The 14,538-nt window shown below is 53.8% G+C and overlaps 2 protein-coding genes across 10 annotated transcripts in view; one reads left to right on the forward strand and one right to left on the reverse strand.

Moving 5' to 3' along the window:
• The first annotated feature begins 92 nt into the window (after positions 1 to 92).
• On the forward strand, positions 93 to 10,743 carry IAH1 (isoamyl acetate hydrolyzing esterase 1 (putative)). 4 transcript variants are annotated; one of them, XM_006102333.3, is made up of 6 exons: positions 93 to 211; positions 1,148 to 1,200; positions 4,403 to 4,551; positions 7,541 to 7,702; positions 8,481 to 8,602; positions 10,389 to 10,743. In XM_006102333.3, exons 1-6 carry the CDS (start codon positions 131 to 133, stop codon positions 10,569 to 10,571), a joined length of 750 nt encoding a protein of 249 aa, XP_006102395.1. In that variant the 5' UTR covers positions 93 to 130; the 3' UTR covers positions 10,572 to 10,743. The 4 variants fall into 4 exon arrangements, with proteins under 4 accessions (XP_006102395.1, XP_023599496.1, XP_023599497.1 ...); XM_023743728.1 differs by lacking the exon at positions 93 to 211 and adding an exon at positions 727 to 822; XM_014467683.2 differs by lacking the exons at positions 93 to 211; positions 1,148 to 1,200 and adding an exon at positions 4,090 to 4,178.
• Positions 10,744 to 10,863: 120 nt separating this feature from the next.
• Positions 10,864 to 14,538, reverse strand: part of ADAM17 (ADAM metallopeptidase domain 17) — a 44,004-nt gene continuing 40,329 nt past the window's right edge. For 2 of the 6 annotated variants that reach the window (XM_023743723.1, XM_006102334.3), the window contains exons 18-19: positions 13,616 to 13,666; positions 10,864 to 13,161 (exon numbers count right to left, since the gene is read on the reverse strand). In XM_023743723.1, the coding sequence (XP_023599491.1) occupies positions 12,811 to 13,161; positions 13,616 to 13,666 (402 nt within the window). In that variant the 3' untranslated portion in view covers positions 10,864 to 12,810. The other 4 variants (XR_001351056.2, XM_023743727.1, XM_023743726.1 and 1 more) reach the window with 4 other exon arrangements.

A 14,538-nucleotide genomic window follows, 5' to 3' on the forward strand; every position in this document is an offset into this window, starting at 1 on the left:
CGCTCGGATATCCGCCCTGCTCCGCCCCCCGCTCGCCCCGGTGGGGATATCCGCCCTGCTCCGCCTCTAGCTCCGCCCCCCGCTCGCCCCGCCCGGATATCCGCCCTGCGGGCACTGTCCGCTGCCTGGCATGTCGCTGTGCGAGGGCTTGGGCTGCGGGAGCTCTCTGCTCTGGCCCCGGGTGTTGCTCTTCGGAGACTCCATCACCCAGGTACCGCCGCCCGACCCGGCCCGCCTGCAGGCCCCGGCCCGGCCCTCAGAGGGCGGTGTCTCGGCGACGTCCCCTCCGAGAGCCGCGGGCGTGGCCTCCTCAGCCCCCGCGTCCAGGTCCTGGCCCTGGGGACGCGGCGTGGCCCGCAGCCGGCGCGCTGGCTCCTCAGGTCGCAGGTGCCGGAGCCGAGGGCCCGCTCCATGCTCTGTCCGGGGGTTTGGGGAGAGCGAGGCGCGTCGTCTCGGTATCTTCCTGGCGGCGGCGGTTCTTCCACCGCACGAGCTGGCGCGCTCCCGCCCCGTCGGCGCCCGGTGTCCGCCAGGCCCGGCGCAGCCGGTGCGGGGCGGGGAACGCGGAGCCGCCCCTCTGCGTCCGCGGGCGGAACAGGCTGAGCCCGAATGACAGGCCTCCGAGAGCAAAGCTGATCCTGTTTCCACCCGCCATCACTTCAGCTCACGCTTCAGGGCGGAGCGCGCGTTACGAGTTCACTTCCCGGCTCGCAGACAGGCCTCCCTCCGCTGTTCTGCGTCTGTGCCGGGCGGAGGATGCTGGGGCATCGGGGCAGGAGGGCTTCCGGGCCCGTGGGGATGCCTCCTCGACGTTCACCTCGAGTTCTGTGAGGAGTCGCCCTGGCTTCTTGCAACGGGGGGAAGGGAGGGCAGCGAGGTTTCACTTCCTAACTCAGCACACAGTTGCCTGTACCGACTGTACAAAGTTCCTGAAGGAGCTTTTCTAGATGAGCGACTGATAGCAGGTTTCAGCGAAGTGTAGGCAGCTGGCCCGTCCCTCTGAGGGGGCAGGGCGCTGCCGGGCGGGCTGCGGGGGTCCCTCCCTGACCCGGAGCAGAGCGGGGTGAGGGCCAGCCCGGCGCGGGGTGCCCGGCGGCCACCATGGCCTCGGACAGGGACCAGGACTAACGGGCTGCTCTTTCTCCAGTTTTCTTTCCAACAGGGCGGATGGGGCGCGTCCCTGGCTGACAGGCTGGTCAGGTGAGCAGTTTCTACCTGGCACTTGAGTGCTGGGTTTTTTTCATGTTTAGCTTATGGGTTGATTTTAGAGAGAAACATCGGTTTGTTGTTCCACTTACTTAGGCGGCCAGTGGTTGGTTCTGGTTTGCGCCCTCACCCGGGCGGAACCCACAACCTGGGTGACTGGGCTGCACTCGAACCGCGGAGCTGCCCGGGCTGGCGCCTGAGCGCTGATGGCGGGCACGGGTGCATCTCAGGAAGAGAGAGGGACGGTGCCCTTTCCACCCTCCATCCTCGCTGGCCGGCCCTCGGGGTTCAGGGAAAGAACGTTGCCACCATGTGACCGCAAACCCTGTTGTGAAGAACATATGAAGGGTTTGGGTCCGAAAGAGCACAGCTGCTCGCCACGTAGAGGCGACAGGTTCTTCCCGGCACCTGGTGGGTGTGACGTCAGTGATGAGTGAGCTCAGTTGCGAGAACGCAGAGTAGATTCTTAACACAAAGTTTCAATAGAGGGTTTTTTCCTCCAAAATTCTCTTTATATCAGTGATGATGGTGGTATTTGAGGTGTATGCCGAGGAATTCATGAACAGGGAGACAGTGTCCCAATTCGAGAGGTGAAAACAGCCCGGCTGGTGTGGCTCAGCGGGCACCAGCTCGCTTCCGGTCAGGGCACAGGCCCGGGGTTCAGGGCTTGGCCCCCAGTAGGGGGCGTGCAGGAGGCAGCCTCTGGATGATGTTTCTCTCCCATCAATGTTCCTATCAATCCCTCTCCCTTCCTCTTTTTTTAAAAAAAAATTGCCGAAACCGGTTTGGCTCAATCGATAGAGCACCGGCCTGCGGACTCAAGGGTCCCAGGTTCCATTCCGGTCAAGGGCATGTACCTTGGTTGTGGGCACATCCCCAGTAGGGAGTGTGCAGGAGGCAGCTGATCGATGTTTCTCTCTCATCGATGTTTCTAACTCTCTATCCCTCTCCCTTCCTCTCTGTAAAAAAAAATAAAACCAATAAAATATATTTTAAAAAAAATAGAAAATAAAAAAAAATTGCCGAAACCGGTTTGGCTCAGTGGATAGAGAGTTGGCCTGCGGACTGAAAGGTCCCAGGTTCGATTCCGGTCAAGGGCATGTACCTGGATTGTGGGCACATCCCCAGTAGGAGGTGTGCAGGAGGCAGCTGATCGATATTTCTCTCTCATCGATGTTTCTAACTATCTCTCTCCCTTCCTTCCTCTCTGTAAAAAATCAATAAAATATATTTTTTAAAAAAATTTAAAAATTGGTTAAAGAAAAGTACAAATTTTTTAAAAGAGGTTAAAATATATATTTAGAAATATTTTTCAGATTAAAAACAGACACAAACCCGAGCCGGTTTGGCTCAGTGGATAGAGCGTCGGCCTGCGGACGGAAGGGTCTCAGGTTCGATACCAGTCAAGGGCACATGTCTGGATTGTGGGCTGGGTCCAACGTGCAGGAGGAGCCAATCAATGATTCCCTCTCATCATTGATGTTTCTACCTCTCTCTTCCTCTCTGAAATAAATAAAAATATATTTAAAAAATAAAATAAAAACAGTAGACACAAGTATCTGTGTTTGGGGTATCAGTAAACTGATCAGCAGGAATTTTGCCTTTTCCTCCTTTAGAAGAAATATGCTTATCATGACTTGATACTTGATAATCTTCTTCATCAATATAACACACCAAGAAAATATATTTTATTTCTGAATGTGAAATGTGTTTTACAAAGTCTTCACTTTCTCCTCTATATTTATCCCCTAAACTAGAAAATGAAAAATTGACCCTGTGTTTTCTAGTCCTAAATGCTTGCTTTATTTAAGTGGACTTAATCTAAAAACATGAAGGTACCCTTTCATCCCTCTGTTTTCTCCTGTAAAATCTGGGGGGGGGGGGGGTGAAAAAGCTGCCTCCTGGTGAAGGTGGCCGCCTGCGATCCCCCTACAACACGGAGGGGTTTTATGCTCCCCCCCATGTTCAGCTGAAAACACTATAAGAAAAGAGGGCCCACCGCGGAAACCGGGAGGGGGGGGGGTGCTGGGCTTCTGACCGGAGCCGGGGGAGGGAAAGGGGGGCCTGGTCCGCTGCTGGGGGGAGGGAGCTCACCTGAGCTCGCTGAGCCAGGGCCGCCCGGAGCAGAGCAGAGCAGGTGCGTTTCCCTCGCTGAGCCGGCAGCCCTTGACTTGCTCCGTTAACCTTTTCTGAACAAATAGAAGATGTTGAGAAACTAATTACTCAAATGGCCTGAGAAGCTCCAGGAACTGTAAATGCAGTGGTTCTCAACCTTGGCTGCACATTAGGATCCCCTGGGAATCTTTTTAAAATCCTGATTTCTGGGCTTCATCCTCCGGAAATTCTGTTTCTTTGTTATGGTGGGGCCACAACATTAGTAACAAAGAAACAGAATTTCCGGAGGATGAGGCCCAGAAATCAGGATTTTAATATATTTTTTATTGATTTTTTACAGAGAGGAAGGGAGAGAGATAGAGAGTTAGAAACATCGATGAGAGAGAAGCATCGACCAGCTGCCTCCTGCACACCTCCCGCCGGGGATGTGCCCACAACCAAGGTACATGCCCTTGACCGGAATCGAACCTGGGACCCTTCAGTCCGCAGGCCGACGCTCTATCCACTGAGCCAAACCGGTCTTGGCAGGATTTTAAAAAGATTCCCAGGTGATTCTAATGTGCAGCCAAGGTTGAGAACCACTGTTTAAATGTTTCACCACATATGTTTTGTAAATAGTTAATTTTAGCACTAAAATCTCAATTGATAGTTTACAGGTGTGAGTGTTAGAAGACCACTTAATTAGAAGGTTGTTGTTTTTCGGAATTCAGAGTAATTACAAGAAAAGACCAGCTTCTTAGAGACTTTCTACCTCTGATACTTGCTCAGGTTAATACCTGTCTGCTGTCAACTCCATTTTAAAAGCGCCCTGTGCCGTGTATGAAACCAGCGGTCTGCAGACTAACTCAGCCCTCAAGGTAATTACCCATCACTCTCACTGAGGGTGTGACCACGTGCCTCTGTGATGGCACGACTAAGGCCAGCGCTTTGTGCTAGTGCTCACGTCAGAGAGAACCGAGGGCAGGCAGAGCAGGCCCCGCCAGCCTGGAGCGCTCGCTCGCCCTCACAGCCGGTTGGTTATGGGACTGAAACAGCCTTGTCTGAAATTCATCTTTAACATTTTTTTAATTTTTCATTTCAGAAAATGTGATGTTCTGAACCGTGGATTTTCAGGCTATAATACCAGATGGGCCAAAATTATCCTTCCCAGGCTGATCAGGAAAGGGAACGTTTTGGACAGCCCAGTAGCAGTTACAATTTTCTTTGGTGCCAATGACAGCGCGTTAAAAGGTAAAGGCGTTTTGGTATTTTCCCAGTTCATATTCATGTTACAGCGAACTTACATGTGTGCCTGGTTCCTGATCTCCTGAGAGGGGACGTTTTGTCCAAAGTGTAACGCGTTTCCTGCGTACGGAGGTGTTTCTTCTGCCGTCAGTGTCGGTGACTTTCACCCCAACCTGTTTTCAGACCCGTGTCGTCTAGCCTGGTGCTGCTGTGCTCAGCGCCTGGTTCTTTTCTCTTAGTGGCCGTCGCTGGCAGCAGGGGCCCCAGTGGGCACCTGCGTCTTATTGACGGAAAGAGGAGCTCAGGGCCGCCCAGACGCAGGCGCAGCCTGGAACCTGAGTGATGGCTCCGGGCGAGGAGAACCCTGCGCGGCAGGAGGAGGGACGTAAGCCTGGACTTGGGGAAGCTGGTGTCACCCCCAGAAGTTTTTCCAGGGCCCACTCCTCCCCCAGCAGTGGCCTGGCCTGCTGCTCACAGACCCTATGGGGGCCTCTCGGTGAGGCTGGAGATGGGGACGGAGGGCTGCCAGGGGGCGGCTCTGGCGGCCTGGGAGGAAGGGTACATAAGTTACAGGTGGCAGTAGGGACCGCAGGCCAACTACCGGGAAAAGTGAAGTTCTGTCTTCACTTAACATCTACACCAGAAGAAAAACAAAACTCCAAAACCAGAATTTTTTTAAAAATATATTTTATTGATTTTTTTTACAGAGAGGAAGAGAGAGGGATAGAGAGCTAGAAACATCGATGAGAGAGAAACATTGATCAGCTGCCTCCTGCACACCCCCCACTGGGGATGTGCCCGCAACCAAGGTACATGCCCTTGACCAGAATCGAACCTGGGACCCTTCAGTCCGCAGGCCAACGCTCTATCCACTGAGCCAAACCGGTTAGGGCCAAAACCCGAATTTTTTAAAAATGGTGAAGTTTATCAAACTTAGGGCAGGAATAAACATTAAGCATAAAAACAATGGAGGAAATTGCAAAGGAAGAAAATCAGTTTGTGAAATAAAATAGTTTATCAAATAAACTATTTAAAAAGAATAAAATGACACAGTAAGGAAAATATTTGCAAAAATAGGCAGACAAAAGTTAATGTCCTTAATGAATAAGTCAAGAAAAGCATTAACTCCAATAGAGAAATGGGCAACGCAGGAATAGATAATTCACAAAGGAGAAATTTAATAGCCAATACATGTTTGAAATGTATGAAAACTTCAGTTATCCAAAAAATGCAAGTTACAAAGAATTTTGTGGGTTTTTTTTTTTTAATTCTTTATTGTTCTAAGTATTACATGTCTCCTTTTCCCCCCATTGACCTCTCCCTGGCCATCCCCACCTTCTAGCACATGCCCTCACCCCCCTACTGTCTGTGTCCAATGGTTGTGCTCATATGCATGCATACAAGTTCTTTGGTTGATCTCTTACCCCCTCACCCCCCCCACCGACATTCCTTCATAGGTTGGACAGTCTGTTCCATGCTTCTATGACTCTGGTTCTATTTTTATTCATCAGTGTATGTTGTTCATTATATTCCACACTAGAGGCCCGGTGCATGAAATTCGTGCACGGGAACGGGGGAGTCCTTCAGCCTGGCCTGCACCCTCTCCATTCCGGAACCCCTTGGGGAATGTCCAACTGCCAGTTTCTGGCAGTCAAACATCCTTCTCAAGATCCAGGACCGCTGGTTCCTAACTGCTCACCTGCCTGCCGGCCTGCCTGATCTCCCCTAACTGCCTCTGTCTGCTGGCATGATTGCCCCCTAACTGCCCCCCCTGCCGGCCTGATCGCCCCTAAATGCCCCTGTACCAGTCTAGTCTCCCCTAACTGCCCTCCCCTGCCGGCCTGGTCGCCCCTAACTGCTCTCCCCTGCTGGCCTGATCACCCCTAACCGTCTCTGCCTCAGCCCTTGCCACCATGGCTTTGTCCGGAAGGATGTCTGGAAGATGTCTGGTCTAATTAGCATATTATCCTTTTATTAGTATAGATGAGTGAGATCATGTGATATTTATCTTTCACTGACTGGCTTATTTCGCTTAGCATAATGCTCCATCCATGTTGTTGCAAATGGTAAGAATTCTTTCTTTTTTACCACAGCGTAGTATTCCATTGTGTAGATGTACCGCAGCTTTCTAATCCATTCATCTGCTGATGGGCACTTAGGCTGTTTCCAAATCTTAGCTATGGTGAATTGTGCTGCTGTGAACATAGGAGTTCATATATCCTTTCTGATTGGTGTTTCTAGTTTCTTGGGATATATTCATAGAAGTGGGATCACTGGGTCAAATGGGAGTTCCATTTTTAGTTTTTTGAGGAAACGCCATACTATCTTCCATAGTGGCTGCACCAGTCTGCATTCCCACCAGCAGTGCACGAGTGTTCCTTTTTCTCTGCATCCTCTCCAGCACTTGTCGTTTGTTGATTTGTTGATGGTAGCCATTCTGACAGGTATCAGATGGTACCGCATTGTCGTTTTGATTTGCATCTCTCAGATGGTTAGTGACTTTGACCATGTTTTCATATGTCTCTTGGCCTCTGTATGTCCTCTTTGGAGAAGTGTCTATTTAGGTCTAGAAATAATCCTTTGCAGCTGCATAGGGATGGCTGGTCCTTCACGCAGGAGCCTTGTCTGAGTGCTGTACACACCTGGCGGGCTTGATTCTCACAGGCACCCTGTGAGGTAGACCCTGTTGTCCTCTTTTCACCAGTGAGGACACGGGTTCAGAAGGTGGAGCATTTGGGCAAGGGCACTGGCTGGTCAGGGACAAGGCCAGGAGAGGGCGGGGCAGCCTCCCTCCACACAGCCTCTTAGCCACATGGCACAGGGAGGAAGCGCATTTCCGAGGTGCAGCCAGAGCCCTGGAGGCCGCCTTGTGAACTGTGTGCTGGAACCCTCCCCCTCTCCGGCCTTGGTGCGCAACGACTCCCCAGTGACCTCAAGTGTGGGCGTTTGTGAGCGGGCCCTGACCTCAGCTGTCACTTCACTCTGCTCTGAACAGATGAGAACCCCAAGCAGCACATCCCCCTGGAGGAGTACGCGGCGAACCTGAGGAGCATGGTGCAGTACCTGAGGTCCGTGGACGTCCCCGAGGGCAGGATCGTGCTCATCACGCCGCCCCCGCTCTGCGAGGCCGCGTGGGAGAAGGAGTGCCTGGCGCAAGGTGACCACACCTGGGTGGGCCTGGAGACCTAGAGGGATGGCGCTCCAGCCTGCGGGCGGCTCTCGGGGGCCTGCACAGCCGCATGGTCTGTGTGCAGTCAGGTGACAGAGGAGCACGGCTCGCGTGGCCACACCCGAGAACCTCTGGCGTAGGAGTCGGAGTCTCGCTTGGGCCGTGTTGGGCCACTGGCCTGGCATTTGCTGCCTTGTCATTTCCCAACTCCCAAGGCGCCCGCGGCCATGAGCTCTGTGCCTACGGCTGAGCGCATCCCGGAACAGACCGCGGTTCTGCGCGTGGTGTGGGGCCGAGGCCGAGTCTCTGTGCCTTGGACACGGGGTCACATTGGGGTCACATTGGGGTGTTTTCCTGACTTCCCAGCAGGTAAGACAGTTGAGGTCCCTCCCAACTCTTGCCTTCTCTGCTTGAAAGTCTACAGTGATTTCCCCACTATATGGAGTAGCTTCTTAGTACATGTACAAATTCGGGGTCTCAGCACAGCATTCCTCTACAGCGTGCCGCCGACTAGCCTCCAGCCCGGCCACCCTGGACCTTCCTGCCGGGGCCTCTGCTCCGTGTCAGGAGGCCCTGGGGGCCACAAGGCTCCTCCTCCTCTGCTGGGAGTCGCCTGCGAGGCCTGTCCTTGTCTTATGCTCGGCCCCCAGGCTGGTCCAGTCTGGCCCCTAAGTCTGTGCCTGTTTATGGAACTGAGAAACCATCCAGGCCAGAACCTGCCCAGGACCAGTGCTGGAGTTTATCAGCTGTCACCTTTTCTCCAAAGGTTGCAAGTTAAATCGCCTGAACGTGGTGGTTGGTGAATACGCCAGCGCCTGCTTACAGGTGGCCCGAGACTGTGGGACTGACGTGCTCGACCTGTGGACCCTGATGCAGAAGGACGGTCAGGTGGGTGGCTTGCTCGGTCCTTTTGGGGCGAGTAGGACCACACAGGTGTGCCTCAGCTGTGCGTGGCTCTGAGTAGGTGTCAGATGCAGCCAGAGTCCAGCCAGAGCTCTGAGTTGCTCTGAGCCCATATGTCCTTCTAAGTTCTTCCCGACTACGCCAGAGTAGGTTCCTGCTCGAACCCACTCGCTGCACTCACTGTTGGGTCCGAGCCCCCCTGCCTGGGGCTGGACCTTCTTGAACACCGGGTCTTAGATGGAGAAGCCATGGGAAGTTATGGGTGTATAAGAAGGAGTCTGGATTGTAGGAGCCAGTGGCCATAAGTCATCAGACAAAACAGCTCTTCACAGCAAAGCCCATACAGGCAGCCGTGCCCCGGCGGGTGAATCCATATCCTTCCCACAGGGTAGCATTCATCTCTGCACCCACAGCTGTTGTCTGAGAGCCGCGCGCTGCCTAGACCGATAGCTTCACATAGCAACAGTGCCTGAGCTCTCCCTTAGCGCCACAGCCTCAGCAGCTCTGTCCCCCCTGCCCAGCACCCTGGCTGGTCTCCGGCCTCACATAGGAACTGCCCCGAGCTTCTGAACTCCCTCTGGCAGCAGCAGCCTCACATCCTCGCCTCGGCAGCACACTCGCTGGTCAGTGACATGTATCACACTTCTTAGACAAAGGCCTCGTGCCAGTACTAACACCATATTTTGGGCCACAGAAGGGCACAGAGTACCATGTCCTGGCACCTGCTATGGTATCAGCCTAGGCTCAGGGTGGCCTTGGCCGGCCCGGCATACTAACGAGGCCATCCACACTCTGAGTGGCTGTGGCTGTCTGGTGACTTGAGTACGGTGGCCACAACAGGGAAGACAGTTGAGGCTCTGGGACAGCGTGCGGTCAGCACTTACCCGGCTCCTCAGCTGCAGCAGCAGGAAACGCTCACATTTAAGAACGGCCAGGCCACCTCCTTTTCTACATGGCACGGAGGAAGTTAGAACACGTCACCAGGCACACGACGGATTTAAGTAGAATGTGCTATCAGCTAAGATTTGTATTTTGAGATACGGAGTTCTAATTGTTTTGTTTTTAAGTCCAGAAAGCCCATGTATCAATATAAAAGGTAAAAACCTGGTCCCCGGGCAGAATGGTACAGCCACTCCGGACGACAGTTTCCATAGAGTGAAACGTACTTACATGAGACCCAGCAGTCCTGCTCCTGGTGTTCACACAGCGGACACTCGTTTCCCGGGAGACTGGCCCCGAGCAGCAGCCAGCTCTGGTTAGGAAAGCAGTGCTGCTGGGGAAGGTGCTCTTACAGTCAGTCCTTTACATGAAATGCTGAGAGCCTACAACTGAGAGGGCCGTCCAGAGAGGCCACCTGATCTGGAGCAGCAGAGACTAGAAAACCAAGGCTCAGGAAGATTCGGCCCAGTGGAGACAGGGTCTAATGGTCAGTGCTGCCGAGAGCAGGGCGTGGGGGACTGACCCCGGTGTTCCAGCATCACTGTTCTAGTTCTTTCCTCCTAATAACTTGCCTGTCAACTTAACACTTAGACTGAGAGGCAAAATGCCCCTGGGCCTTCTCACCCCGTGTTCGTTAGTCAGCCTCTCTGAGCTGGTGGCCGGGAGGATGGCTCAGGTCTTCATGGTGTGAGGCTGTGGGAGCTCCATCTGTAATTGCCTATCATCTGCAAAGGGCCTGTGGTCCCTTGAGCCTGTGCACGGAGCCTGGCGGTGCCACTGCAGTCCCCGGAGAAACGAGCGCACACCTGTAACGGCCCCTCTCCCCTCACAGGACTTCTCACCCTACTTGTCAGACGGACTGCACTTATCACCAAAGGGAAACGAGTTTCTCTTCTCCCACCTCTGGCCTCTGATCGAGAAGAGAGTGTCTTCCCTGCCGCTGCTGCTCCCTTACTGGCGGGACGTGGCCGAAGCGAGACCAGAGCTCAGTCTGCTCGGAGACGGGGACCATTAGGCACGGAGCACGAGGCTGGTAGGGACACGACGCCACCCTGCACCACGCCCTCTGGTCAAAGAGTTGTGTCTGCTCAGGCCTAAACCTTTGCTCATGACCCTGGACTGAAACCCTGACGTTTGTACCAGGATGAATAAACGCACTGTGACTTCCCGGGAAGCTTTGCACCGAGTATGTTCTGATATTTAATATTTATTGGTCGATGCAGGTGCCACCAGCACCACCACTACAACATGCACCCTGAGCAGCTGGGGGAGTCTATAAGTGGGAAAAAAGGTAAAAGACAGTTTTATTTTTTTTAAAGTTGATTTTATAAAAAATGGTTTTCTTACATTCAGCTGAGAACTGCTTCACTCTCACACATACACCCACTCACCTTACATCAGATTCCAAAAGTGTAACTAAAATATAAGAGTATTGTGACTAGTTAAAAGACAGCAAATACCACAAGGTACAAGTTCAAGTATTAGTGTAACAGGTATCTGTGTAACAAACATCCTTAGGAAAAAAGACACCATTTGTCACAGGTTTGGTTAACTGCCCTCAAAGTTTGTAAGTTACTCACTAAACATGTTGGCTGATGAGCACAGTTCAGGACTTGCAGGGGAGAAGCTTTTAACTCTAAGGAAGTCAGAACTCCCGGAGGACTTCTTCACACAGCGAGCGCACACCGTCCGGAGTCCTGAGCAGGACGCAATGCGAACAGCCACGTGCAGGGCAGCACCACGGTGTCTGAGAGTCCCTCACAGGGGCTGTCACCCCGAGGCCATGCCGATGCTGGAGGAGGGTTCCTCATGCTGAGGGGCAGACAGGCCCCACCTCGGCCAGGCCGGCCCTCTGTCAGTGCGGAGCAGCCCCGAGCCGGCCTGGGGCGCCTGCCTGGACAGCAGGACCCGACCACCCAGTGTGACATGGGCGGAGCCATCCCGGACTCCGAGGCCCCACAACACAGCTCTGAAGAGTGAACAGGGCAGCTGACCGGCTCCGAATCTGACCCTGAGGCCACCCCCAAAAGGAGACTGTCACCTCCAGGAAGACAAGGTCCCTGCATTCAGCGATGCCAACAGGAGCCCAGCCCTGCTTCCCGATGCCAGGCCACCGGGCCCAGGTGAGGATGGTGCAGCAGCCCCTCAGCACGTCCCAGGCACCCAGGGTGCTGACGGCTCAAGCTGTGAGGCATCTGAGAGGAGCCTCCCAGACTGCACCCCAACTCCAACAGCATCGACGCTGGCCCTCAGCAGGCCCCCAAGGTCCCCCAGATCAAACGCACCCTCTCCTATGGAGACAACAGTGACCCTCTCTAGAGGCATGGCCACTCCCCGCACCCGAGCCCTGGTTCGAGATCTCCTCCGGCTCCTCAGCCAGAAGGGGCCGCTGCCACGAGGGCCACTGGTTCTTGGAAAAGCGGCCGGAAGATTGGTGCTGCCAGATGGACACGGAGACCGAGAGAGCTCGGAGGGAGCCTAGGGAAGCTCAGTGCTGTGGGCGTCCCAGAAGCGCCAACAGCGTTAGGTCCAGGAACACACTTGTCAAACAGAAAAACTGCCCAGCAAATGAGGGTCTCACACAGGAGGCAGGATTCTGTAATGCAGCTAGCCCTACTTGGGGCTCTCACTGTAAACTAGATTATTTAAACTGCAGAAAGTACTAACCTTAGAATTCTGAAGAAACAGTAACCCAAATCACTCCTGAATTGGGGTGTGTATTCTCCCTGCTGTAGGCGTGGGGTAGTACTGAGAACCAGAACCCACACTGTGGAGATAGCACACAGCTCAGTTTTATCTTATCTTTACTTGAGGGCAGAAAAATAAATTATTCTGTGTTCCAGTTATCCTCACGAGTAATGCTAACTGCCTCATTTTCATGACACTGTATGAAAAAGAAAATCGCGCTCTCCCTAATCAGTGCTGTCATCGATATAAAGGTTACTTTACAAAAACGTAAATACTTATGACCTAATCCAGCTGTATTTTCTGCTTCTGCACCACAGGTTGAAGGATATTTTAAACAAACACTAAAACCTGAAAGCCTCAAAATAAGCTAGATTCACCTTACCTGTTCACACAGAAAGGCCCAACCACACAAGCACATATGCCAAGAAGTCCAGACACGTGACCAGCACCTGCTGAAGTCACTGCCTTGTTTCTCCCAGATCTTCACAAAATCTGCGAGTGATTTTAGGTCAAATCTACAAAAACACTTTGCACACAGGGCAGAGCGCAGGGCCTCCCTCCCTAAACTAGCACTCGGTCTCTTTGCTGTCGACGCGGTTCTGCCGCTGCAGCTTGAAGGATGAGGCCTTCTCGCTCCTCGTGACCGGGTGGCCCGTGAGGTCCTCAAACGACTTGGCGGCTGTGCTGCTGTTGGGGAAGGGGTCCTTCTCGAAGCCGTCCTCGTCCATGTGCGAGTCCGTGCTCGGGTCTTCCTGGATGGTGTCCATGCGCTGGTGGTCCAGTTTCGGGGCCACAGGCACCATCGGCACCACAGGGGCGGACTGCAGGGGCTGCAGGCGGCCTGGGGTCTGCGGCCCCGGAAAGGGCTTGATGATGCGGACCGAGGCCGAGTCCATGCTGCTGAGCATTTCCACGTTCTGGAAAGACATGGGAGTAAGAGATGAACGGCAGGTCTGCCAGTGCCAGCTCGCCCACCCAGCCTGACACGGTTGCTGCCACGACCCCGCACGCTGAGGAAAACTCTCAACTCAGAAATGACTCAGAAAGGCAGCTTGCCAGTGGCCTGCCCACTGACCATGTGAAGACCCAAAAGGAAACTTCTAACAACTCTCAAGTTCAGGTCTCAAGACAAAAACAATCGCAAAATAGTCACTGAGATGGTGCTGAGCAGCTGAGTCACTCGGGCTGTGGGGAGGCGCCAGCACCACTGCTCCCCTTACATCCCCATCCATCGTCCTTGCTGTGGGCACAGGACTTAACTAACCCCACCTCGGCCTTTCCTGCTGCAGCAGGACCTCCAGCAGCCATAGGGGCCCAGCTGGGTGGCTGACAGAGGTCTCCCTGTGCCGCCACAGGGGGCAGCATACTCACACTGGGGTGGAACAGGGACAGAGACTCATACTGCTTATCCAGCTTCTTATCCTAGAAAGAAGAGAACAGGAAAAAGGTCATTCCCACAAACAAAATTCACTTCAGTGCTCATTCCTTAGAGCAGCGGTTCTCAACCTGTGGGTCGCGACCCCTTTGGCGGTCGAACGACCCTTTCACAGGGGTCGCCTGAGACCATCCTGCATATCAGATATTTACATGACGATTCATAACAGTAGCAACATGACAGTTATGAAGTAGCAACGAAAATAATGTTATGGTTGGGTCACAACATGAGGAGCTGTATTTAAAGGGCCAGAAGGTTGAGAACCACGGCCTTAGAGGCCCTCCTAATACTGAGTGAAGCACTTAGCACCTGAGCTGTAGAAAGTGGTAGCAGGTCTGACGAATGAGTATGAGTGTCGCCCGTAAACCTGAGGAGCTCTGCCACCACCTCCGAGTGCCTCTGTGCTCGCAGGAACCTGTTCCCTTTGGTGTGAAGTAAGTCAGGTTCCAGTGCTGTACTTCTGGGCATTTCCCACCGGGGCAGGAGGACAGAGGCGTCTGCCCGTGTGTCCAGGCCCTGCCTGTGCCTGGGCAGAGCCGGTCCCGGCGCCACTGGTGGGAGGCTGAGGGGCCGCGCCTGTGCTCTCATTGGCTCTGGCCTCACACTGCCCAGCCCGCCACGGCCTTGATATTCTTCCCAGCTGTTCCCAGAGTTCCTGTGGCCCAAACTTGTGAAGGAACTGGGTCTCTGACCTGCATCGTGCTTCAGAAGGCTGCACACATGGTTCCATCCACTGCCCAGGACCCTGCCTGTGGCTGGCATCGCATGACAATGGGCACCAGGCAGAAGGCTGGGCCCTGGAATCTAGGCCTGGCTCCTAGTTCAGCTGCCGTGAGCGGGTCTGTGGTCAGAAACAAGC

The sequence above is a fragment of the Myotis lucifugus genome, unplaced genomic scaffold (genome assembly GCF_000147115.1).
Source record: "Myotis lucifugus unplaced genomic scaffold, Myoluc2.0 scaffold_409, whole genome shotgun sequence".
NCBI classification, from domain to species: Eukaryota; Metazoa; Chordata; class Mammalia; order Chiroptera; family Vespertilionidae; genus Myotis; species Myotis lucifugus.

Bases quoted from the DNA above. Each gene is read 5' to 3' on its own strand.
- IAH1 (XM_006102333.3), top strand. From the start codon at position 131: ATGTCGCTGTGCGAGGGCTTGGGCTGCGGGAGCTCTCTGCTCTGGCCC. The intron at 212-1,147 runs GTACCGCCGCCC...CTCTTTCTCCAG, and splicing joins TCGGAGACTCCATCACCCAG to TTTTCTTTCCAACAGGGCGG. The intron at 8,603-10,388 runs GTGGGTGGCTTG...CTCCCCTCACAG, and splicing joins TGATGCAGAAGGACGGTCAG to GACTTCTCACCCTACTTGTC.